The sequence below is a fragment of the Delphinapterus leucas genome, chromosome 16 (genome assembly GCF_059928025.1).
Source record: "Delphinapterus leucas isolate spDelLeu-1000000601 "Yukka" chromosome 16, BTC_Dleu_Yukka2, whole genome shotgun sequence".
Classification (NCBI taxonomy): Eukaryota; Metazoa; Chordata; class Mammalia; order Artiodactyla; family Monodontidae; genus Delphinapterus; species Delphinapterus leucas.
In genome coordinates this window covers 40586010-40609457 of record NC_143144.1, presented here as the reverse complement: position 1 = coordinate 40609457, position 23448 = coordinate 40586010, and the positions used below count along the sequence as shown (strand labels likewise).

The following is a 23448-nucleotide window of genomic DNA, read 5'->3' as shown; positions in this document are numbered from 1 at the left end:
CAGCCAAGAAGCTCACGCGTGGTGTAGATGTTTGACTGTAAGTCTTTATGGACTGCATATTTATGATCTTAATTCCCCAGGAATTGACTTTCTTCTTTTAATTTTATTTTTCTTGATCTCATTTCTTTATTTTATTGCATGCATCTCATCTGGATATCATAAATCCTCTGGGGATTGAGTCAGACTATAAATAAATACATGGGATTAACATAAACTGGATATAATACTCCAGTAATACCAAGGCAGCAGCTGACCCACAAGGCTGTCCCTTTACACCTGGAGGGGCCCCTCCCTCACCACCAATCTTCCTTCACATCCTTCCTGCTCCTCCTCCTCCTCCTCCTCCTCCTCCAAGTCTCAGCTCAAGCTCAGCTTGTTAACATTTTAATTACTTCACCTACCTAGAAGGTGGGGGTCGCAGGTCAGGGGCTTGTGCCTTTTTCTGTCAGTATCCCCTGGCCTTAAGCCAAGGGCCTGGGATGTGGTAGGAAGTCAATGAGTGTGCACGGAATGTCCAGAGCGGGACTGGGTGTTTAGTAGATGAGAGCGGGGTGGGGGTCGAGATACGTATGCAGATGGAGTCACAGACATGGATGTATTTTCTGATGCCCTAGGCAGTGGTCCCCAACCTTTTTGGCACCAGGGACCGGTTTTGTGGAAGACAGTTTTTCCACGGACCGGGGTGGTGGGGGATGGTTCAGGCCGTAATGCGAACGATGGGCAGCCGCCCACCACTCACCTCCTGCCGTGCAGCCCGCAGGCCTCGGGGTTGGGGACCCCTGCCCTAGAGAACTGGAATGGCTCTTGACAACTGACCCCTGCTGCTCTCCTCCTGGACCACTCCGTGTTTGATCTCTGTGCTCCAATTATAAGGATATCCCTCTGTTCTCAAATATACGAACTCCCTCCCACCATTGATCCCTGGCCCTAGCCGAGTCCTTTTCGGGAGTTTTCATTCCCCAGGTGCCCAATGGCTACTCTTCCCTCTCAGCTTTATTATCACTTCCAACCTATGGCAATCACAAGTCAGTCTCCAGCGTATCATCTATTGCCTTCAGATTACGTCACAGTAGCTAATATTTTCTCATCTATTCCCTTTGGCTTACAGTCTATTTCCCTAAACTGAGAGCAGATGCCTCATCTGTCCCCCAACCCATACAGCAGATCCCAGACGTAGAAGTCCATGAGTCAGGAACCATTTACAAGAAACTGAGTTATTTGTAGTGAGGTGGATGGACCTAGAGACTGTCATACAGAGTGAAGTAAGTCAGAAAGAGAAAAACAAATACCGTATACTAACACATATATATGGAATCTAAAAAAAAAAGGTCAGAAGAACCTAGGGGCAAGACGGGAATAAAGATGCAGACCTACTAGAGAATGGACTTGAGGATACGGGGAGGAGGAAGGGTAAGTTGGGACAAAGTGAGAGAGTGGCATGGACATATACACACTACCAAACGTAAAATAGATAGCTAGTGGGAAGCAGCCGCATAGCATAGGGAGTTCAGCTTGGTGCTTTACGACCACCTAGAGGGGTGGGATAGGGAGGGTGGGAGGGAGGGAGATGCAAGAGGGAAGAGATATGAGGACATATGTATATGTATAACTGATTTACTTTGTTATAAAGCAGAAACTAACACACCATTGTAAAGCAATTAAACTCCAATAAAGATGTTTAAAAAAAAAAAAAGAATTGATTGGACACTCAAGGCTCAGCTACTCCTTCTATCACTCCTAATTGTACTAGTAGATACACTAGCACCCAAGGACCCATAAGCGGCCTCCCAGGCCCCCAGGCCTGGACTGCCACACTCTCTTTGGCTGTCTTCACTCTTTCCTCCAGGTTCAGGCCCTCCTCCCTTCTGTGCCAGGCGTAGAGCCAAGTTTGCACCAACCCCCACTGACAACAGTGCAGAGAAGAAAATTTCAGAACTTCCTGTTCTGAGACTTTGAAAGACTTTTTTAATTAACCAAAATGGTTTCTCATAATAGATGGGTCCCAGGGCGAGAACACGACTGTAACTTACGCGGCAGGCGCCTCGCGGCGGATCTGGGAGTGAGGACCTAGTGGCTGTGAATGGCGGCAGTGCCTTGGGAGGGCCCCAGACTGATTCTCCACTCCAGGACCATGTGCCATTTTATCATTTATATAGCTTGGGACATCTCTGTCTTGTGAACTCTAAAGCGTTTTTCCATCGATGGATACGTTTAAGTTTTAAATATTCAAATTTAGAGAAATAAACAATCAAAAAATGTGTTTTCCCTAGCCATAAGTCACAATTTTTAAAAACTGAAAGCCTTTCCTGGAACGATGATACCGTACCCAACCACAACATTAGTTTTTGGAATGCGGGTATACCTCACATTAGGAAATCTAATCTATAAAAACCTGAACCTCAAAATAGATACCTGGACATAATAGGCCTTCAAAGTAAAGTACTGTATTCAGTTTTCAAAAGGATTCAGCCCAGGATTTCTTTAAGTTGCCAAGTTCCTAAATTAATTTCAAATCAGTTTTAATTTACAAAATATTGACCTATATACTTTTTTTTTTTTTTTTTCAGAAACCCAGCTACTGTAATTCTTCTTAGATACAATATAATCTAGCTAGGGAGATAAATAACCAGACTACAAGGATTCTTTAAATATAAGGTCATGTGCTACTCATCTCTATATTCTTAGGACTGCTATTTCTTCAATGAATTCATATGTTGTTGAATTGCATATGATGAAGTATTTATGTAGCTTAAAACGCTGTGGGTTGAGCTGAAGACTTGGACCTGGAGTTACTTTGAAATATTCCTCAGTGACAGCCATCATATATGGTATATAAACACAGCCTGATTTTGTAATAAAATAAAATACTATAGAAGAGAAAGGAAAGAAAATCAGTAAATAACTAGCAGAAGGAGGTGAGAAGATCTAGTTAAACTTTTCTAACCTTTTCAGACTGGATGTTTCTGTCTTTGGAGAAGAAACTGAACATTCAGCCCTAACAACTTTTCAAAAGATGATTTAGATTTGATGTGCCTTTCAATGGGCAGTGGTCGTGACCTTATGCTGAGAATATTCCACTGACCTGTGGAACTTCCACAACCCCAGTGCCTGCTCTCTTGGAGAGGTTTCAAGCTATCATCTTGCTTCCAAAAACAAAACAACTTTAACCCTACTTCTTGTGAGGCTGAATGACCAAAAGTTCACTCAGAGAGGTGGCTTTGGGCTGCTCCAAGGTGGCCGAGCGGCACCTGTGCTTTTGTGGAGCACTGTGATGGAGCCATCCCTTAGTGTCAGTTACGGCGACCAGCAGGAGGCAGGGCCATGAGCCAGCCATGGAATGAACTGAGTTACTGTCAGTATTAAATATGCGTTTATTGTGTGGACTTTGCATCCTTAATAAGTCATGATAGTGTAGACCACGTTAAGTTTTAAGAGTAAACAGTTGACATATATAAAATGGAATGTTACTTAGCCATAAAAAAGAACGGAGTAATGCCATTTGCAGCAACATATAGAGATTGTCATACTGAGTGAAGGAAGTCAGACAGAGAAAGACAAATATCATATGATATCGCTTATATGTGGAATCTAAAAAGAAATGGTACAAATGAACCTATTTACAAAACAGAAATACAGTCACAGATGTAGAAAACAAACTTATAGTTACCAAGGGGGAAAGGGGGGGAGGGATGAACTGTGAGATTGGGATTGACATATACACACTACTATACATAAAATAAATAATCAACAGGACCTACTGTAGAGAACCGGGAACTCTACTCAATACTCTATAATGATCGATATGGGAACAGGATCTAAAAAAGAGTGGATATATGTATATGTATAACTGAATCACTTTGCTGCACACCTGAAACTAACACAACATTGTAAATCAACTATACTCCAATAAAATTTTTTTTAAAAAAAGAGTAAACAGTTGAGATGAAAATTCTGGTAGAGAAATTCTATGTGCTAGTTGAGGTAGGTACTTGCTGCACATTACGAGAGGGTCGCTGTTATGCAATTTTAGCAGAAGGATCCCCTGGTCAGGTCAGGGTCTCTGCTAGCCTAGCCACTGTCCTTTGCATGAACTGAAAAAAGGAGTCCCCTCTGGACAGATGGTGCCCTTCTCCCAGATCAATGCAGACCACACCAGAGCTCACAGCTTGCCTGCAGAGCTTGGACAAAAGTCAGGGTCCACCTTAAACTGCGCTTCTCTATGCAGAGCCCTGGTCCCGTGCAGGTGAGATTTTCGGAGTGGTGCCACTGCTCACCACAGTCCAGCTGGCCTCAATCCACCACCAGTCATTGTGCAATGATGTCTGCCCCCACCCACCCCAGGACACAAGCCTCTCCTCTGCTTGGACTACAGGGATGTCTGCACCCACGGTGATGAGTAGCTAGTGGTTCTGCAGACTCTACTCATGCCCAAGCCCTGACACTGATCCTCTCAAGAGGACAAGAGACAGTCTCTCTTAGGCCACTGTATCTCTCTCTGCATTTATCTGAAATCTTGTCCCCACATAGATTAGGTGCCTGGATCCGGCACCAGCTAAATCCATCCCTGAAAAATATCATCCAAGAAGTGGTTCAATATCACGAGCAGAACTTTTTCCTCCTCACTGAACAAGTGACATCAGCTAGATGCTCAAATGGCCCAGCGTCTTCAAGGGAGAAGATGGCAGAGGTGGCATCACAAGCATTGAGACCCTGCAGTAAACTGTAAGCTTTAGTAAAGGATGGGCATTCCAGGGTTCCATTAGGATTGTTTGAAGAAGGAAAGCTTTGGGGCTTTGGGCGTGGTGGCTTGTCTTGGGAGCCTCTTTTCCAGAAAATGTCTAGAGACTGTGATGTTTCAGGAAGGGTTCTAACCCGATGAAGTTACCGTATCTAGAACTACAACACGCCCATTCCAGTTACAATCATTCATCAGAAACCAGGGGGCTGCCCTAAGAAAGCAGAAACATGTGAACTTGCAACCAAGGACGGCTGGACCACAAGTCTGATCTGGGCAGCTTCCGTCTTTCCTGTGTGTGTAGGGACACCTGCTCTGAGCGAGTCCCTGATGATATTCCCTGAGCCTAACCTGATGGAACGAATACACTGAAAGGTTTGACCTCAAATGCCTTTAAAGGGCAAGCTCAGCTAGAGAATTTAAGTTACAGAGAGTTTTCAGAAAAAAAAATTGGTTGTGATATTGTTAAACACAAAGGACACAAACACACATGCTAAATAAGATGATCAAATAAGCCCAAAAGCACAAAGTACGATGGCAAATGTATCAACTAAAAGCTCTGTCATACGGCACCATAACCTCGCAATGATTCAAACGCTGAACAACAAATGACAACTTTAATAGATACCGTTAATAGCAAAATGTATGCTTTACTGAAGAAAAAAAAAAAACTATCTTGCTCTAAGCAGTTTTGAAATGAATATTTGATTCAAAACTTCCCCTGTGCACAATCGCATGCTAATTTACATTTTAATTACTTCCTAAGAAATCAAAAGCATTTGTTGACAGTAGAACATAATGTCAGCTTCACGGTAAGCTGTTGGTGGATGCTTAATGAACTTAATTAGACAATTAGTGATGTTAATTATCCTTCTATTATGAAGATAAAGCTGTCTCACTAATGATGCACTTGGTAAAGAAACATCATTAAAGGTATCAGTGTTTGCTTTGTTCATTTACTTCTATTTTTCAGACTCCTGTAACAAGGACTTGTGATAGCCTAGTAACGTTTAAGACTCTTAAAATGGAAAAAGAAAAGCCACTGTTTCCACCAGCCCGATACTGTCCTTCCCCCTCATTTTGGATACTAATACTGTGTTGGTGACGGGGCTGCTCTTTCAAATCCCCTGCTGTAGGGGCCTCCAGTCTATAGTCAGTTGTGGTATGGAGTTTCTGGTTCAAACCATGTCCTTCCTTTGGGCTCTAATATAAATTGTTTTAAGAATGGGATGTGTGGGTGTGTGCGTAAAGAAGAGAGATAATGAGAGGGAGTCTCCTGGTTGAGTGGCCAGAACACTGGAAGAAAACCTAAGGGGCTAATTCACACACACACACACACACAACCGTTGCCCTGGCCTCGGCTGCATTTCTACGACCCTACAGTGCTGTGCTCTCACCTCCACCACCAGGATGCTTTGCTGCCCTGGGAAGCTCCATTCTGCATATGGTGTTGGAACACAGCTGCCTGCATGACCAAAGGGCTACAACACATAATATACACACTTTACTTTCAGCTGAAGTGAAGAAGGAAACTTCAGAGGTTTAAGAAATAAGATGCTGGACTTCACCATTTTTCTCTTTCTTGCATTCGAATACCACCACAACCAGAGCGTAATGGAAGTCCCTTCTGGAAGTAATCCTAGTTTAGACACACCATGAAGAGCTCTAAGGCCAGGTTGGGGACAGTGGCATTATTTTTAGGGTCAGTAATCTCGGGAAAAGCATCAAGAGAAAGTGTCATTGGCAGCCTCGCCCGCCCACCACAATTAAGAAAACCAAGATTCCATTTAGTAGAAGATCTCAGTAACAATGCTCACGTCAGTAGAGGGATTTATACTTTACAAAGTCTTTTTTAAAAATTATACTTTCATTCGTTTCTGAGTGGTTTTACTCCTCTAACAGAGAGTCTCATTTAATTACTGGCTCACAAGACGTTTAGCCCCACAGAGCACTACTGGGTTTTCCAACAATTCAGCACTGCGATTTCTCACAAAGTCCGTGTTTGCAGGTTTTCTGAATCACTCTTCTCTTCTCCATGGTTTCCAGTGGTTTGTCCCTCCAGCCCCGCTCCTCCCTTGATTTGCTGACACAAGCTGTCTTTCTGCCCTCCCGCCCTACAGCGAGGACGTATTATCAAGACCTCACCAATCTCTGGGTCCTCTCACCCCTTCAATTTTAGAAGTTCTCATGCATCTTCATTTTCCCCCAAATTTAGGCTACCTGCTTCCAAACATCTCTCTTAAAGGCACATTCATCTCCTGGGAAAGTCTTTTTTTTTCCTTGCCCAACATCATGTTGAATTTACAACAAGTTTAAGTAAAAATAGTCCCTGTGATGACCTTCTAAATTTCAGATTTTTAAAATTTCCTACACCTTCTTAAAGATTTTTGATTATAACTCTTTTACAGTAGAACATCTCTGGGAATTCTAACTTCTGTTTTCATAGTTGCTTTTTGACTTCCTTGGCTGGTCCCCTCAACTCCACCACTTACTTCCCCTTCATTTCAAAGCCCATTCATTTCTATTTTCAAAAAACTCTTCTTAGCCCTGGGGTGCTCCTGACTCATGAGCCTTTTGCCCAGGTGAGTGAAATCTGAGGCTTCCACCTCAAGGGCTGTTCACCCCTGGACACAGAGGTGCCAAAACACTGAACTGGAAAGCATTGTGTCCCATCAGACCTCAACCTCCTTCCTGAAACAGGGGAGTGGGATTCTCGGGGACTCACTGCACCTTCAGCCTCAGCAAGACCAAAATCTCTCAGCAGCAGGAGACCAATGCAAACACGCCAGAAAGCAAGACCAAGAGCAGCTTGATCACTCCCACAGCGACTGCTCAAGCCTTCCAATGCTGCATGCTTGCTTCCCCTGCAATTTTTATTTGGGTTCCATGACTTCCTTAAAGAGAAAATAAGAATACAGGAACATTTACACATGTAATGATACGATGTCTGGGATACTGCTTCATAATTATTCTGTGCACAGGGAGAAAGCGGGTAGGGATAGAGAAGAGACAAGATTGGCCAAGAACTGAAATTTGTGGAAGTGATGGATAGATACACGGGGATTCATTTTTTATTTTCCCTACTTCTATATCTGTTTGAAAATTTCCACAATGATTTTTCAAAGGGATAATGGGTGAAGTTCTCAGAGTAGATGGTCAAAAATGTCATTTTCCTCGCCAGGGACCTGAGCCAAGGCTGCTTTTAGTATAGCTGTCACCCCATGGCTGGTCTCAGCCAGCATCTCATCCTCCACCAGGGGCAGTGCTGCTCCGTGGCTGCGGGTGAGTGATAGTGGGCCTGGGCACTGCTGGTTTTGCAGGAGGCTCTTGTGCGTCTGGGTGGGTGGAGGCCTCGCCCACAGGGCAGCCCTTAGAGGACCTCATGGGGCCTTGGAGTAAATGTTTAGTGCTTTCGTATTCTTGCCAGGGCAGACATAAAATTCTTGCAGAAACCTGTCTTTGGTATTTTAGCAACTGCAGTGTGCGACCCTCTGGCTTTGGGTGCCTTCTCATCCCCTTCTGTTAATTCTCACCTGGCCCTGGCTTCCCTACGTGGGCCATGTCAACATTCTAATATATGGCTTTGAAGACAGCAACTGGAAGCCTGCTCAGTTATCTCCAAAGGCCATGGAAACGTGGCAGACACAGAACCTGGCCCTGCTCCACCGGCTCTTGCTCCTCTCTAAACCCTCTAAGTTTGCTCAGGTGAGGCACACATGGCCCCTGCATGAACAGCTGTCCACACAGAAGGAAGGTGGGGTGAAACCTAGCTCATACTTTGCAGAACAAGACCTGGGTCAGGTGGCTGTGTGCCCCCCGCCCCAGAGGGGGTCCCACCTCCTTACAGGGTAGAGGTGGCCCTGTACTCTCAGCGTCCACCCTCTGGTCCCCATTCTCTGCAGAGCCCCACAGAACCATCTGAATCACACACCTCCCACACCTCCTACACCTGGGCACACTCTCTTCTCGTGGCCTGATTTAAGAGCCCCGGAGCTAGGGCCTCTGTCTTTGGTGGCCCTCTTTTCTTTTTGTTCACACCAGCCTCGATTAAACAATTTCTCTTGTGTATTCTTTGGTTTCCACTGCTCCAACCACTGCCTTGCCTCCATCACCTCCCACCTGAATGATGCTACAGCCCCCAGCTTGTCCACTCCCCCAAGAGTCCTAAACTCCAATCTAACCTGTACAAACAGAAATGTGCCGTTCCCCTGCTTAACCCCCAACCTATGGGCCCCAGTGCCGCCCTCACCTGCCTCCATGCCCATCCTGCCACCTGCAGCCGCTTTGCCCATCCCCCTGCTCACAGGCCTCACAACCCCTTCCCACCGGACCTCTAGCTCCTGTGTCCCATGTGCCCATTTTCTGTTTGCTGATGTTTAAAAAAAAAACAGAGGATGACACACTTTATGTTCTGGAATAATTTTGGATCCACAGAAAAATAATAAAGATAGTACACAGAACTCCTGCTCCTGTCAGCCCTCACCTGGTTTCCCATAACGTTAACATCATACATTGCCAAGGTGTGTCTGCTAAAACTAGGAAACAAACACTGGTTGCTGATGTTTTTTCAACTTGTTTTTAAACAAGAAAGTTTGAAGCTGAGCAGATGAGCAAAGCCGCTCCTACTGCTGTGAAGAGGGATGGCTGGCAAGAGTGTGTGCTCTGGATCCCTCCAAGCTGAAGGGGGCATGATGAAGTGGCTTCCTGGACACCCTGAGTTGTCCTTTGGTAACCTCAAGGGAGCCCAAGGTCCCAACCTCTGTCCCACAGGCCGACAGCCACAGCCTTTATACCCTGGTAGAGACGATGACTTCACGCTTTGATCCCAGAAGGGACTGTGATGGGAGTCAGGGGGAGAAAAGGAAGAAATAACATCTATATATCAGCCTTGCCTCAAAGTTCAGCTCACCTGCCAAGAAGAAAACATTTTCTACTGAAAATGAAGATAGGTAAAAGGCATGAGGAATCGTACATCGCGTGTCTCACTCCAAGGAACAATTTATCAGTGCTACAGATCTGTCAGCCACTGACATGATAAGGAATAACACCAAATGAATAATGTTTCCTCTAAAACCAACTCCTTTAATTACAAGCCCCTTCTTTCCAGAAGAGAGACAGAAGATGCAGAAACGCCAATTTCATGCACTTGTGCCTGAATAACGCCTCCATGCTGCTTTTTCCAGATGGCGACCTTCTCACTGGAGGGACTAATGATGTGGGCATATTTAGGGGAAAACCAATAACAGAGTCTTTAACCTTCAACAACAAAAAGCGTGTTATACGAAATGTTCCTTGGGATACGTTAGAAAATATCAATTACATTGCCCGCCGAGGTGTGATCAGCTGTAATAATCAAAATTAACTTTCGGAAATAATTAAACAGGCCCCAGGGCAAGTAGCTGATGCTCTCATCCTATGGCATCACAGTGTACACATGTACCTGAGAAGTTGTGCCTTCTGTTAGCAACAAAGGCATCTCGCGTGGATGAGTGATGGATGCGGGCTCTGAAGGCTAGTGAGGTCCATCCCACAGAAAGCGAGGGAGGGGGCTCCGTGCAGCTCCCTACACATTCAGAACCTTCTATGCACCGGGCACTGTGCCCAGCCCAGGCTGAGTTACTGGTAGGAGATGCTGCTCAGTGAAGACGCAGATAATTTTTGTTTAATTAAAGCATAGTCCACGTTGTTTCAAAAATAATTTGACTTTTAAAATTCCACAAGACAGTATAAGCTGTAGAAAAGATACATAAATCAGGCTGGAGGTAAAATGGGGCTCAATGAGGAAGGAAGAGGCCAGGGAGAGATATGTGTGGGTGTGTATACGTGTTTTGCAGAAATTTATCCCACTGGGCATGTGCGGTTACACCACTTGGGCCACGCTTATCTCTCTGGCTTCCAAGTGCCTAAATGAAAGAGGAAAACATAATGGTGTCAGAAGTTCTGCTGTCTGAGTTGCTGTGGAAAAGCACAGTCCTTCCTGGTGTTAACAGCTGAGGGAGACATCCCCCAAGGCTGTCCTCTCCCCGCTGCAGTCCAACCACACTGGCCCGTGCTGCCCTACAACCCCCAGCGCACTCCTGACTCTGTACCTTTGCCCGGTGGTCCTCCCTGCCTGATCACTTTTTCCTGGAGAGCCACGAGGCTCCTGTCCTTCCTTCTCTGCTCTCACACCTCCCTGCCAGGGAGGGCTTCTGCCACCTCCATCTAAGTGGCCCAGAACCTCTCTCATCACACTCTCCCACTTATCCTGCTCCACTTTTCCTTATTGCAATTAGCACCTCAACATTTACAAATGTATTTATCTTTTCATTGTCTATCTTCACCTCCTAGAATGCAGTCTCCATGAAAGCAGAAAATATGTCAGTTTTTCTCTCTTCTGTAACCTCAGTACTTAGAGCAGGGTACAGAATAAGCACTTAATAAAATTTGTTGAATGAATGAATAAATGGATGGATGGATGAGACCTCAACTGATGTAGAAGACAGCATCTTCAGCAGCTCGCCTTCACCAAAGACAGACAACTTCAAGTATTCCTTCTTCCAGGTCTCTCAATGTGAGCCAAGAGGAAACTGTTATAAGCCATTTGTAAACCTACATGGCCCCAAACATTGCTGTTTACTCAAGCTTCTTTCAGATGGGCTGTTTCTCGACAAATCTCCCCAGGACTCGGAGGCACTGAACTGTACCAGTGACAGCGGCCTGGTGGGGGGTGCCACTGGCAAGACACAGCATCAATAGCCACAGGGGTTCCCATAAAATGCATGTCCATGCCCAGCGTCTCAGCTGTCCCTTCCGCAGCTGCCCAGCCAGACTGACCTGACCTCCTGGGGACAACGCTAACTTGGTCAAGGAGTAGATGCTCCAGGGAAGCCCAGGGAAGAGGGGCTGGACCCCTCCTGCCACAAATGGCATTGGTCAGGAGCAAGTGCTTGGGCACAAGTGGGGATGCTCCTGCTTCCAGTGCTAGGTGCAACTGTACCAAGTGTGAGATGGTCTTGTCTTGCCCTTGGCAGAGAGAGCTATATTGGAATTTTGTAAAGCACTTGCACTTTCCAAGTGCTTCCACATAGTCTAGTGTAAACAGAGTACATTCCCAGCTGTAAACTCAGGAATTGAGGCTTCCAGAGGTTTTGGAGTTGCCTAAGGGTGTGCTCAGAAGTGCAGAGACTATGAATGAAGATCCTGTCTCCACTCTGCCACTTCCTGGCTTCAAAGACCTTGACTTTTTCTTTCAGACTCTATTTCACATCTATAAAATGGGACTAATAATAGCTGTGTGATGTCGCTGGCCCGAGATCTCAGTTATTCACTCAGTCAGCCAGTAAGTCTGTGGACAAATTTAATGAGTAGTGTCTTCCACGAGCCAGTGCACTGAAGACGCAGCCTGCTCTCAGCTCTGAACACCAGGGGGCCGGCCAGCCTAGTCAGTTTCATTTCCTGTCTTTCATTCTATCTTCAGGTTCTTTCTCCATTTGTCCTAAAGCCTGTTGCTCCTGAACCTTGGAAAGAAGAAAGCCCCCTTCTCCTGGCAGTCTGCGCACTTACAGGCAGCCCTTCACTCCTCTCTTCTCCCAGTATCCTCCCTTCTCCCCATCAGACACTGACCACAGTGGACAACAGACCTATGGTGACAGCAGGGCCCAGATTCTGAGCACATGGGATTTGGAGTTAACCTCAATCTCCAAAGTTACATGGGCAGAGTTCGAATTGTGTAATGTGTCTGTCAACCGGCTACCCCACTCCCTGGGGAATCCCTTCCCACAGTTTCCCAGTTATTTGTCCCATTGTGCAAGTCAGGAAATAAAGACTCAGGGGTGTTAAGTGAATCACAAACCAAGGTCTCCTGGGCCTAAGGCCATGCCTATTGGATGACCACCTTCTGCCTCTGAAGGTAAGTCGGTGAGCCTATCATTAGAATATATGAAAGACTGTATTTTCCAAGGAGAGGCTCAGCAATATTGCCAGTACTATGGGCTCTTGAAGAACCTCGTCACTTCCCTACCAGGATGTAGAGTCTATTGCCCTCCCCGTGAGCCTGGGCAGAACTCTGTGCCTTTCGAGACCAAAAAGGACTGCAGCGGAGGTGACGCTGCATGGTTTCCAAAGCTGGGTCATGCAAGGCAATGTGGCCTCCACCTCTCTCTCTTTCTCTCTCTCTCTCTCGCTCTCCATTTCTCTCTCTCTCCTTCTCCCTCCCTATGGAAATTTATCCCTTAAAACCCAGACATCAGGTTGTAAGGAAGCTCAAGACACATGGAAAAGCCATGTGTAGATGTTCCAGCCAACATCCCCAGCTAAGGTCTCAGACTAGAGCCAGCAGCAACCCCCAGATGTGTGAGTAAGTGAGCTTTCCAATCATCCCAGCCGAGGCCCCACACATCAGGTAACACAGACACCCCCAACCCCTGCTGTGCTCCAGATTCCTCACCACAGCATCCACAATCACAAAAACATCGTTGTCGGTGTTACCGAGTTTTAGGATGGTTTGATATGCAGCTTTGGAGACATGGACTAGAAAACGCTAACAGCTCAACCCCACATGGCCAAGAGGATCCACCACCATGTCTCCCAACAACGGCACCAACACTTCTGTCCCCCTTTGTTGTGCCCACACACCCAGCTCCTGCTGAGCTGTGGGGTATGGCCGAGTACACCTGACTCAAAAAGAGAACGGGAACAAGGATTGGTTTGGGTTTTAATGCCAAAAGGAACAGCTGCTCTTGGCACTCAAGTGGAGCCCATATTCCCTTCTGGTTAAAGCTAACCTAAGACCTGACTCCCACAGATGTAGCCTCAACTGGGAAGCCATATGCATTACCCGTAAATGCTCAGAAGAACATGGAGTTAGATCACATCCAGTGACAACAGAGAGAGAGGACATGATACATGGGGGTTTGAAGCGAATGCCTGATGTTCTCTAAGGAAAAGGGGTCTGGGCTCACCTCTGCTTTGCACTCAGGGTTCTTGGTCTGCCGCCCGGGCATCAGCCTCATGGCTGAGGACAAGCTTCCACTCCACGAAGGGACTTTGCTGTGGTGTCCGACACTTGAGCGACTGGCCAGTGACTTCTTTTCAGATGCTGGCGACAGAGAGGCAAAGACCATCAGAGGTGAAGTTAAGAGGGAAACAAACACACACTATTTCTACAGCTGGCTTGGCTTTCAAAGGGCAAGCCGGGGGCCACAAGCCCAGTGTGTCTGCCTCCAGTAAGGAAAACAGCCCAGGCTACAGGTTTGAATTACTGTGAACTTTGTGATGCTGAAAGACTTAAAACAACATATGAGCCATAACTTGAGAGTAATGACCTCCTTAAAAAGAAACTTAACCATTATTCCTACAACTGCATTGGCTAACAGAGTAGAAACGTTGAGTCACGGGTAGAATGCAAGGGAGGTTAATATCTTTGGGATGAAGAGTTTTACTTGGAACATGAAGAACCTGAGGCTCCAGGTCACTGCATGACTTGGCGCAAGGTTTCAAACCTGGTAGGTGAATATCAGGGCAGGACCTAGCACCCTAAGTTCCAGAGCCCAGGCTAGAGCTCTGACGTGGTGGCCCTTCCCTCTGAGAGATGACTAGAATCTGCTGCTTGGTTGGCACCTCTGGCCTTCCTTTCACCAAGATGCAAAGCAGCATTCATTCTTTGTGAGCAAAGATTCATGAGGCTTCAGCGATATAAATCCCACCCACCAGAGGGATGAGACAGAAGGTCTGGTGTAAAAGGCTTTGGGCCCTGAGTGAAACCCTGGGGGAGCCTGGTTCTATGAGGCTCAGAAGTTCCATTCCCTGAAGCCAAGTGGACAGAGACCTAGGTAATGCTGCCAGGCCTTGAGCATCATCTCTTCCCAGAGTGGGGTGACCTCCTCAATCTTCACTTCACTCTCTCCAGGTTTCACAGAAAGATCAATCTTGAAGTTATCCTCCAGCTCCTGCCGTCTCTGTGCCACGAGCTGCTGCCAGAGAGCCTGAACAGTCTTTTGGATGTTGTGCTGGACTAATGGAGAGAGTACATCACACAATCAGGACAGCCTCAGTGCTTCTCCCAGAGACAGCCAGGAGATGGCATATCATGGTTGTTTTTATGTGCATCATTCTTGAACATCACCCCAGCTTTGCAAGCTCCAGCCAGACAGCAGTCAGTATGTAGAGAATCAGGACTGATAACAATGCTACCAACATCCTTGTGAGCTGGCCTCTCCCCGACCTCTACCACCAAGTCCTGCCTGCTTCACATGTCCAGAGCTGGGAAACATGATTGATGGGCTCAGTGAGCCTCTTTCTCCCACCCCCAACTCTGTTAGATACCAAACAGAGAGATACCTTGTGTAAGCTCTAGGTAACAAAACAGTTCTCCCCAAAACAGCTCCTTCCAACCTTGACTTTTATGTTGGCCCCTCAGGGGAACAGACACTGAACCCAAGACTGTGCCCAGGGGCCCAGGAACCAAGCCAGTCCTCTCTCCTGGCACTGAATCATGCTTCCAACTACCTACCCACCTCACTGCCCTGGATTTGCAGAGAGACAGACGAATTTACCAAGCCAGTTCTACCTGCTATACCCCATAAACATAATCCCCTGAATTGTGCCTAACTTCCCTCTGATCTTGGGTCACTGGGTCTGCCCTTTGGTACCAGCCTCTACAGTTTGTTTTTCTCACCCTAGGGGGATGGACATTGCTCAGTCCACTCTACTAGTTAAATCCCAAAACGCAAATGCTCATGTTGTAATTAACACTGCAAGACAGTAAACTCTAAACACACAAGAGTTTTGAGCACTGGCTTTGGGCACCTATCTGACCAGAAAATAAGGATCCTTGTGCCTACCACCTGGCATCACAAGATATCACAAGATTAAGTGGCACAGTTGGCAAACTAAAGTGGTGGAAGAAGGTCTGCTGAGGCTTCCTGCACCAAGAGGGAGAAATCTCTCAGACACATGGATCTGGTTGCCTTTTTTTTTTTTTTCCCCACAAACTGCCATCCTTTTAACTTGACTTGATATTATCGAATCCAAGAATAAACTCCATTAAGCCAGAAATCTCATAAAGTAACGAGCTTCTTTACGCCATTCCCATTTTCTAGAGAAGAAAGCTGAGACATAGATAGGTAATGGCTTGAACTGAGTGATATGGCACACCAGTTTCCACATCTAGTGGTCCAAAGGAAAAGTCAAGAGACCAGCTGAGAAGTGAAATCAACTTATAGTGAGGTTCTCTGGTATTTTAGTACACAAGTTCTTAGCCTCACCAAGTCTCACAGAGCTCCCTCCTCATCTATCCATCCATCCATCCACACACCCATCCAGTCTATTTCTTGTATACAAAGATCATTCCAACTTTATTCTCTATCAGGTTACCTTGCTGTATTACTACATTGTTCTAGGATTTCCTAGGACGTCTTCTGTCTTTTAAGAATCTTAGTAATATCTGCTTCCTTATCTTAGGAAGAAAAAACTGAAGAATGCAACCCTAGCAGTTCCCGCTATCTTCTACTCCCCCCAAAATAAACGACAAATAAAATGTACCATTGCTCAAGCTTGGGAAGTCTTCTCTTTTTTCTCTCACTTCTTCATTTGGAGAAAGAAAGACTTGATGATAAGGAGTCATTCTATGCTTGGGTTCCAATCCAAATCCTTCTGGATAACTAGTAGACAAGAGATTGTTCACTATGAACTCCAGTTTCTTTGGGATCATTCCATTGTTCTTTATTACAAATAATAATCTTGCAAACTCGGTACACATCAATATGAAAAAAAACTTGTCTAATCAAGTTAAAGCAAACACCTATGACAACTTCCATGACAGGTATTATACAAAAGCATTCTAGAAAAAAAGAACACCTTCTCTTTGTCCCTATCTTATTAAATCCAATCTATGCTCCCAAACAGACCTCCTCAACCTCTCCTGCTTTATACATCATGAGAACTGGTCATTTCTTTCTGCATTAAACTCTGCCTTTGCCTGGCGCTAATCTCATCCCTCATGGAATGGGGCCGGGGCCAGCTTCATGGCCCTGTGACCTGTGCAGCTGTGTATGGTCTGAACTCAGAAGGGTCCCATATTTGGGCTCTGCTGTCACCATCTTGAAATTCTTAGTAATTTTTGAATAAGAGCCCCGCATTTATACTCTGCAGGAACCCTGCACATCATACAGCTGGTTTGAAGTGGGGCGAAGTGGTTTACATATTAAGTTCCCCATGGACCATGTGCTCCAGAACTCCTGGCCGTGTTCATGTCCAAGTACCCTCTTCTCTGGGCCCCTCACCCAACCTTGCAGAACAGACACTCAGTACAAGTTTGTGGATTGAACCAAAAATGACAAACAAGGAAATGAAAAATAACCAGCATATAAGGATGTCCATTCTTGAAATTTCTAGAATAAAGTCCCTTTGGACTTGGGAGGCCGCTTTGCCATCCAGAGGGATTTGAGGAGGGCAGAACTTCAAGCACACAAGTCGGCTGGCATTCTGCTCCTCTTACCCATGCTTCCAGTACGGATAGGGCCTAATTCTTGAAATACAGAAAAGAAAGAAGCACTTCCCCAGTTTAATCCATACACTGAAAATGGATTATTTTATTTCAAACAAATAAAAAGGCAAATACCTCCTCTGGGCTAGGAGTGTTTTCCAGTGCTTCCCAGAGTGTTTTTAGACAAGTCAACTCGTGGTTTGTAACGTTCAATAGTCAACTCGACAGGATTTGGGGTTTTTTTTTTTTTCAAATAATCAAATTTGTACTGGGATAAACACAACTGAGAAAAGGACAAGAGTAAAGTGTAATATCTCACAGTCCTCTCTTCCTCAACATGGTTCTATTAATAAGAGATAATATTCTTAGGCAGTATAATGCCAAGGCACACATGATGTATGATATATACCTACTACCACACAGAGGGAGAGAGAAAGTGCACATACACAGAAAAATCTAACGTTTTCAAACTTTGAACTTCAGGAAAGGGATTTAAATAGCTTAATTTAATAATTTAATGTATTTGTACTAGTATTTCTTATACAAGGATGTTTATGGATGTCATTTTATATCACAAATTGTGTGTGTATGTCTGTGTATGTGTGGTTTTTTGGGTTTTTTTTTCCTGCAAGCAAAATTATTCCTGGCTTGCATGATTTAATTTATTATATATTTTCCCATTCTAAGATTTCATTTATCAAAAGTGAGTATTTCTGAAACCTGGCTGCATCATAAAATCAATTTATGTATTTAATGTTGGAGTTTTCTGCCTGCCCCTCCCCACCCAAATTAAATCAATGAAGTATCTTACAGCCTGAGAATTATGGAAATATGGTAAATTATTATCTCATGATGCTCCTAGCTGCTCAGTCACATGGACAGGTTTGAGGACTACTTACCGTATTATCAAATATTGCACATAATTTGGACAACCAGATAAACAAAAGGATTGTATCATCTATAATTGATCGACTTCAATCAAGTGTCCTCTAAAGCTTTCTTTCCTGCATTGACCACTGGCAAGCAAGGAGACAAGTGGGCAGCTCTAACCTTCTTGCACTGAGCAGCAGAAGACAATGCATGAGACACATGAGGAAGCTGGCGTTAGAATTATAGGTGGCAAAGATAATGTCCCAGTGTTCCTGAAGAAATCCCAGGATGTTGAGAAGGCTGAGGCATTCGGAGAGGGACTGCTGGGGCTTGGAGAGGCAATAAAGAATGACTTTATTTAAACTGCTGTATAGAGCACCGATGACAGCGTCTCTCTGAGAAGAGGCGTTCTCGATGACCTGTGTCATAAAATAAACACACACAGACACATACGTGTGAACACTTTGAAGTTTAGATACCAACCCAGTTAACTGTGAAAATGATACAATCCCAGATTCTTTTCTGCTTTTCAAAAAGTGACATTTCTAAAATCAAAAAGGACTAAACTTCCTCAACCTTGGAGCTCCTATTTAAGTGGATGATCAATAAAGGGAATTCAAACGTTTAAATTTACCAAAAATTGGTGTTAAAAAATTAAAAGTTTACCACAGTCATATTATGTAAAGTAGACATGGGACCACAGATTTCTGAAATACTGGTAACATGGTTGACATTCAGTATATAAGAACATGCTATTAATAGGGTCTTGTTTTAAAAAATGTTATTAATACTAGTTATCAGGTACAGATTGTTACGATATTCCAGTTATCATGCTAAGCATTTTTGCATTTGTGTGTGTATGTTTACATATATTGCCTCATTTAAACATAACAACATCGTGAAGTAGACACTAAGATTATCCCCCCTTAGGGGTAAGAAGGCTGAGAGTCTGAGAGGTAGGAGAGGTAGGTGGTCAGCAAGAGTCAAACCCACACCAGACACTTGAGCCATGCTCTTAACCACTATATCTTCTAAAGGAGATGTGCATCCAATGGATTTTAGTTCATGAGAGATTTAGAGGGGGAAGGCAGAAGGTCCTGATTTGTGGCCTTAACACTGAAGCCATCCATCTGTTTGGCTTCATTGAAAAGAATCCATAGAACAAAAATTATGTGCAAAATGTTTCAGTCTATTAGAAAGCTCATTTGTTAGTTATAGATTGCTCTCTTCAAATCTCATAGGTAATGCAAGTGTTTATACTAATTAAATTTTATTTAAATCTTCTGGAATTTAGGGTTCATGTTTTTATCATCATCCTCTCCTACTCTACAGATGGGTCACATCTTTCAAACTGAGGTTAAGAGGTGTGCGGGTCACAGGCAGCGAGCAGGAGAGAAGAATGGTAGATGTGGGCAGTGAGAGTTCTTGAGCCTGGCACCCTGCTGAAGACATATCAGCCCCAGGAGGCACCAGCTCTTTGATATTAGCTCTGAGTATTTGCTTAGACCACTGGGGAGCTGCTATAGATTGAATGTTAGTGTCATCACCCTAAAATTCATATGTTGAAACCCTAGCCCCCCAGTGTGATATATTTGGAGATGGGGTCTCTTGGAGGTAATTAGGTCATGGGGATGGAGCCCTCATGATGGGATTAGTGCCCTTATAGGAAGAGATAAGTGAGAGCTTGCTTCCTCACTCTCTCCATCATGTTGAAGGTACAATGAAAAGATGACCCTCTCTAAAACCAGAAAGAGAGCCTCACTGGACAACAGATCTGCTGGCACCTTGATCTTGGACTTCCTAGCCTCTAGAACCCCGAGAAGTAAATGTTTGCTGCTAAGTCACCCAGTCTATGGTACTCTATAATAGAAGCCCAAACTCGCTAAGACAGGAGCTCAGTGGCTACTCTCATTTTCAACACGACCTCCCAAGAATCTGATTTTACTCCCCTCAGAGCTGACAAGGGATATTTCTCCCTTCTAGGAGTTTTTTTTTTTTTTTTTTTTGGCGATACACGGGCCTCTCACTGTTGTGGCCTCTCCCGTTGCGGAGCACAGGCTCCAGACGTGCAGGCCCAGTGGCCATGGCTCATGGGCCCAGCCGCTCTGCGGCATGTGGGATCTTCCTGGACCGGGGCACGAACCCGTGTCCCCTGCATCGGCAGGCGGACTCAACCACTGTGCCACCAGGGAAGCCCTAGGAGTTATTCTTGAAGAAACCTCTGAATACATTCTTTTCAGGTTGCCTAGAACTGGGCATCAGCAGACTGACTATCACTCTAGGAACTGTGCCAAGGCCCAGTCCTGGGGTCTGCATGGGACTCCACAGACAGAAGGGGGCTGGGGGCACTGATGTCATTGTCTCTACGAGGCATGAAGAGGAAGGAGAGGGGCTCTCCTGGATTCTGCCACAGAGAATGCACCGAGAGCTGCAGGCAGGAGCTGCTGGAGATAGATTTCCGCTTGGTAAGAGAAAGTGCTTCCCAACAATCACAGGTGTCCTGGTGACTGGAACCCCCTTGTACCATAGAGAGCTCCTCACACAAGGATGGTTCAAGGAAACAGTGAATGGCCACTTGTCAGGAAAAGTTTCCAGAATGAAATGAGAAGGACCAAAAAAAGGGTTCAACTCTAGAATTTTGAGATTGTTTGAGTCTTTGCGTATGCGTGTGTACACATATACAATGAAGAATGTGTACACATGTGCACACACATACTTACATCTAGGTGTATCTACAGGCATGCACTGGCATGCACAGGTATGTATGGAGATGGAGAAAGAGAGAGAGAGAGAGGGAAAGCACATGCAAGAAAAACAGGACCAGGTAAAAATAGACTCTTTCTTCAAATTCAGGAAGGCCCAAATATGACAAATGGAGGTGGATTTTATAGAAGAAAATGAAATAGAACTTTTGGAGATAAAGACCTTTTTCACCCTTTGTTGATGAGGAATAACAATAATTAAGATTAAACCAACATTCACAGTAAAAACCCAAAGGGGGGTGTGCAGAGTTTAGGAGGTGCCTGTGCAGGGGGCTGCGGCCCCTAATCACCGAGATGGATCTCAGGTGGCCCAAGGTGAGAACACTGCAGGGTGCTCAACATCTACTAGGTATTAACCTGGGCGGTAACGGTCCTCCTCCTTCCTCCCACCCATCTCAGATTCTATTTCCAGGAAGGACAGCAGGTCAATATGAACCAAGTGGACAGCAGCCAGCAGTGTCATACAGATACCTGGTGGGTCAGCAGAAGCCTTACCACCACGGCCAACCTGAGGTTCTTACCAACATTATGTGCTCCGTGATGAAGAGAAGGATGTGCCTGGGGTCTGCTGAGAATATTCCACTGTACAGCTTCTCCACCAGCTTCTGGACGAACTGGGAGATGCTGGCAAGTGAAGGAGCAGCAGCAGCTTCTGCATTTGGCTGAGGCTCTCTACTGCCTGGGGGTTGGGGGAGGGTGACAGACCAAGGCTGAGAAATCATCAGTCTAAACTGCCTTCTCTCCACAACAATCTCCAAGCCCCTCTTGGTAACCAACCACATCTTACTCACCTCTGTACAGCTCACTGTAACCCTCTGCGTACTCTGTTGCTCCAAAAATGGGGTCTTATATACAACAGGTGCCCAATGAACACACATTTATTCAAAGTAAATCAATCCTGAACAATCAGTGATATAAACCAAATGGGGAGAAGGCAAGTACAGAGCAGCATTTCTTCCAGTGGCCATTTGGAAGAAGAGTGGGTGAGAATTTAAGGCATACGGTAATGGGAAGGCTGTCATGGTGACCCAAGGCCCTGCTGTTATTTGGACAGAGGATGAAGCTGTAAGGTCAGGTCATCTACCTGTGCTCACCAACACAGCAGGCATTGTGCTCAGACATGGATGCAATGATCTCAGTTAATCTTTAAAGCAACCCTGTAAGTTAGCCACGATTATCCTCCTCACTCACAGGGTCAGGCACCTGCCCGGAGTAATACCACCGTCCAGTGACAGAACCGTGCCCAGAAATGGGCTACCAAGCTCACGCTTTTCACCACTCCACTAGCCTACCACACTTCAGATACCCCAGAAAACCAAAAGTCAGGGCTTCTGCACTGTGGAGCAAGAGGAGTCCAGAAGATGAGCTGCATCACTAAGGATTCCACGACTCAAGAACCACAGAAAGAGCTTTTGTTTAATCTTGTCGGGAAGGTACAGCTGCCTCGGAACCAAATGTTCTGAATGAAGTTTCAGTTTGAACTTCTTAGGGGCAATGGCAGCGTCTTCATCCGGGTTCATTCATTTAAGAAACATTTGCTGTGCCCAGGCGTAGGTGAGCAGAAGAATGTTAAATTCAGGTTGACATCTTGACTCCCCTCATAGGAAGAAGAAAATTCTACTGAAGCTAGAGGCGAACTGATTTTGGCTCAGAGAACAGGACTTCCCATCTCTGACTGACCCAACAATGGCAGGGGTGACATGGAAAGTAGTAAGTATGCCATCCCTGGGGTCTCCGAGCGAGGTCACTGAGCTCTTGTTGTGAACAACAAGAACAGGTGGAGGGCATCTTCCTGTGGCTCCTAAAGCGCCCTACAGTCCTGCAGCCTAGACTTCCTCTAGAGTCCTGGGGTCAGTGGCTGGCAGGATTGTGGCTGCCCTGCTCAGCTGTCAGCAGCTTTATGTCATGAACAGGAGGAGCAAGTCATCCACCCCCACTCACCTCTAAGCACTGGTGCCTGGCCTCCACTCATCATGTGAAATATTTCCATGGTGGAAAGCAAGACCTCAGATTGAAAGTCTCGCTTCTGTTGGCCGGTGGCATTGTCTGGAGAAGCCTGGAAGTAAACCCTGGATTAAGACAGCAGCCACATGGCCACGATGTTCACTCAGTGCCCACCAGGTCCCTCTGCCTGGCCCATATGCTAATACTGCCAGGGCTGGGAGTTTGGGCTGCCAACAGCTCACAACTGCCCCTTCTCTGGGGCACTGTCCTCTGCTGACCAAACTGCCTCAACTGGGAAGCAATGCCTACTTCCTAGGGCAAGGAGGCAAGGGGTGGGGGGCCCACAGCCAATAACCACCTGTCAGGTGCCTTAACGTGGGGCCAACTCTGGGATGCAGATAGCACACTACTGCTCTGGCCCAGGCTACTTCTGAGACCACTTCCTGGCTAGGTCCTCCCTTGTTCTCCTCTGCATCCCTTCTCTGCTTTCCTGAGAGCATCGCCCCCCAAAGTACTCCCACGGAATCCCTGTCTCAGGCTCTGCTTCTAGAAACCTGGCTAAGACCTGCCCTCATTCATCTATTGACTTGCTGCTTGGTGAGCTCCCTGCTCTGCCGGGGCCTGTGGTTTCCAGAGGATGTCCTCCCACCAATCACTGCAGTGCCAGGAGA

General features: G+C 45.7%; 1 protein-coding gene across 5 annotated transcripts in view; it reads right to left on the bottom strand.

Annotated features, from left to right (window-relative positions):
* WDFY4 (WDFY family member 4) overlaps positions 1-23448 on the bottom strand; it is a 278500-nt gene that overhangs the window by 120193 nt on the left and 134859 nt on the right. For all 5 annotated transcript variants that reach the window (XM_089897807.1, XM_089897809.1, XM_089897805.1 and 2 more), the window contains exons 34-39: positions 22775-22889; positions 21355-21512; positions 18252-18490; positions 16259-16377; positions 14544-14729; positions 13678-13814 (exon numbers count right to left, since the gene is read on the bottom strand). In XM_089897807.1, the coding sequence (XP_089753933.1) occupies positions 13678-13814; positions 14544-14729; positions 16259-16377; positions 18252-18490; positions 21355-21512; positions 22775-22889 (954 nt within the window). The remainder of the gene's footprint in view (positions 1-13677; positions 13815-14543; positions 14730-16258; positions 16378-18251; positions 18491-21354; positions 21513-22774; positions 22890-23448) is intronic.